We start from the raw sequence: 2,722 nt of genomic DNA, 5'->3' as shown, positions 1-2,722 counted from the left end.
CGGCCTTGTCCCTCTCCGCTCCTCCCCCTCCTTTCTGCCCCTGCCACCGCTGGCCGCCGCCCCGCCTGTCTCTTTCTCTCCGGCTCACTCGCACCCGTGACATTGCCCCCCCCCCCCCCCCCTCCACCCATGACATTTTCCTCTCCCCCGCTTCCACGGCCTTGTCCCTCTCCGCTCCTCCCCCTCCTTTCTGCCCCTGCCACCGCTGGCCGCCGCCCCGCCTGTCTCTTTCTCTCCGGCTCACTCGCACCCGTGACATTGCCATGAACGCACTTCCGCCCTTCCTCCTCCTCCTCCTCCTCCTGCTCCTCCTCCCCCCTTTCCGTGCTCTTGTCCTGGCTAACTCCTCCCTCCTTGTTCCTCTCAAGGCCGCGCTACTTTTCTCATTTCCCCCCCTCCGCCTGTTCTTTCCCATTCTCCTGGCACAAGACACCCACATCCAAAATGGTATGTCATCTTTGCGCCCCTCCTCCCTGTCCGCCTTTGGCCGCTCTTGCGTCTTGCCCCGCTCACGCTCTTGCTCTGCTTTTTTGTGTCTCCCCCCCCTCCCCATCCCCTCTCCGCCGACCGCCCCTCCTCCAATAGGCCGACTCCTTCGACTGCGCTCTCGACCTGATGCGTCGCCTGCCGCCCCTGCACACCGAGCAGAACCTCCTCAAGCTCATCACCCTGGTCCCCGATCTGACTGAGGACCTGCTGTCCACTGTTGATCAGCCCCTCAAGACCAGCGTCTGCAACACCACTGGCAAGACCTTCCTCCTTTGCGACTACAACCGTGATGCCGACTCCTACCGGTAAGTGGATCCCATCCCTCCCACCTTCCCCTCCCCGACGTGACGTGTCTTCCACCAAATGCTGACCTCCTCGCCCCTCCCCTCACAGCTCCCCCTGGTCCAACAAGTTCCAGCCCAGCCTGCCGGATGCCAACTACCCCAGCGACAAGCTCCGCAACCTGGAGATCCTGGCCAACGATGCCTTCGACACCTACCGCAGCCTGTGCGTCGCCGGATTGCCTACATTGCGCCCGCTCGCCACTTCGCTCACTCACTCGCTCACCCTCTCTCCCTTTCTCCCTTTCTCCCTGATAAATAGCTACTTCGAGGGTGGTGTTTCCTCCGTCTACCTCTGGGACCTCGACACTGGCTTTGCTGGTGTTGTCCTGATCAAGAAGAGTGCGTCCAATTCCCCATCAGAGCGCCCTGCCACACTCCTTCTCCTTTGCTTGCCCCTTGCCTCCCTCTCGGTCCATGTTCTGACCACCCGACACGCACGAATACCCCCACACCCGCACCCGCACCCGCACCCGCACCCACGCACATGTACACAGCCGGTGAGGGCTCCACCAAGATGTCCGGCTCCTGGGACTCGATCCATGTCTTCGACGTCGCCACCGAGCACCCCCAGTCCCCCTCGACCTACCGCCTGACCTCCACGGTCATCCTGAACATGGACTCCACCACCGCCGACAGCGCCGCCCTCAACCTGTCTGGCAACCTGACCCGTCAGTCCGAGCTGACTATCCCCCAGATTGAGACCTTCGACTCGCACCTGGTTCACATCGGTCGCATGATCGAGCAGATGGAGATCACCATGCGTAACACCCTGCATGAGGTGTACTTCAGCAAGACCATGGACATTGTCAATGATCTGCGCTCCACCCGCCCCCGCGCTGATACCAAGCTCCAGACCGACCTGGCCAATGAGCTCGCCAGCAAGCTGGTCTCCCGCCAGAAGTAAGTGTCCTCATCTTCCGCTGGGCGCGCCCAGTCCCCCTCCTGTCCTCCATCAGACAGACGGGGCGATTGTGGTGACCCGTGTCTCCGCCTCCCCACGTCTTCTCCCCTCCCCGTCGGTCCACCTCCCTCCTCCTCATGATGTCTCTCTTCTCTTCGAGTCGGCGGTCCTTTTACTACCATCATCTTCCACACTCCTTCCGGAGTCGTCCGGCAGAGGGTGAGGGGGTGGGCGGGGGGGCGGTTGGGTTCATGTACATACATGTGCACGGCCGCCCCTCGACGAGGCGTGCGTTTCCCATGCTGCTGATACATATGGCATGTAGGTGAGTGGAGGGTCGGCCTGTGGCGCTGAAGTTCACTTCCACGGACCTTCCCCCTGTCTGCCTCCATCCCCTCCCCCGCCACATACACACACACACACACACACACACACACGCACGCGTGCATCCGTCCATCTGTTTCATACCTCCCCGTGCTGGTAGCCGTCCCTCTTTTGATCAAATACAAAAAACATCCCTTCTCTTCGGTTTCGCTGTTCTCGCCGATCTCTCTCTCGTCGGCTGACAATGCGGACGGGGGACAATGCGCAGCGGGGCGCCCATGTGCATTGGTGCCCCCTCGCCCGTTGGAACAGAGGCCACGGCAGAGCCGCGAGGTGGGGGAGGAGGGGGGCCCAAAATCGGGATTTGCTCCTCGGGGTGTGGGGGCGGGGGCATGAAAACAAAAAGGCCGGCCCAAAATCGAGGGTCATCGGTTGATGGCAATTCGCAAGGCAAAAGAAAATCGGTAGGTAGATATGTGTGACAGGGGGGGGGGGGACGCCCAATTGACTTGGGGAAAGGTGTTCATTGTTAGGCCAGCTCCCAGGGGCCGCCGAGTTCGTGGCAGGCAGCCCGACACTCCACTCCCCCTCATTGACCCACATATTTTGCTGGCCATCTTCCCCGCGCGCGCGCGCGCACGACCTTGCCCCCCTCTCTTCTTCT

The 2,722-nt window shown here is 61.9% G+C and overlaps 1 protein-coding gene across 1 annotated transcript in view; it reads left to right on the top strand.

Moving 5' to 3' along the window:
• H696_02476 (capping protein (actin filament) muscle Z-line, beta) overlaps positions 1–2,159 on the top strand; it is a 3,299-nt gene extending 1,140 nt beyond the window's left edge. Inside the window, exons 2-6 of the mRNA XM_009496388.1 lie at positions 369–447; positions 586–794; positions 883–996; positions 1,093–1,172; positions 1,328–2,159. Coding sequence (XP_009494663.1) covers positions 369–447; positions 586–794; positions 883–996; positions 1,093–1,172; positions 1,328–1,737 — 892 coding nt within the window. The 3' untranslated portion in view covers positions 1,738–2,159. The remainder of the gene's footprint in view (positions 1–368; positions 448–585; positions 795–882; positions 997–1,092; positions 1,173–1,327) is intronic.
• Positions 2,160–2,722: the final 563 nt, after the last annotated feature.

Source organism: Fonticula alba, assembly GCF_000388065.1.
Source record: "Fonticula alba strain ATCC 38817 unplaced genomic scaffold supercont2.3, whole genome shotgun sequence".
Taxonomy (NCBI): Eukaryota; order Rotosphaerida; family Fonticulaceae; genus Fonticula; species Fonticula alba.
Note: the sequence above shows the minus strand (reverse complement) of the source record. Positions and strands in the feature narration are given on the sequence as shown.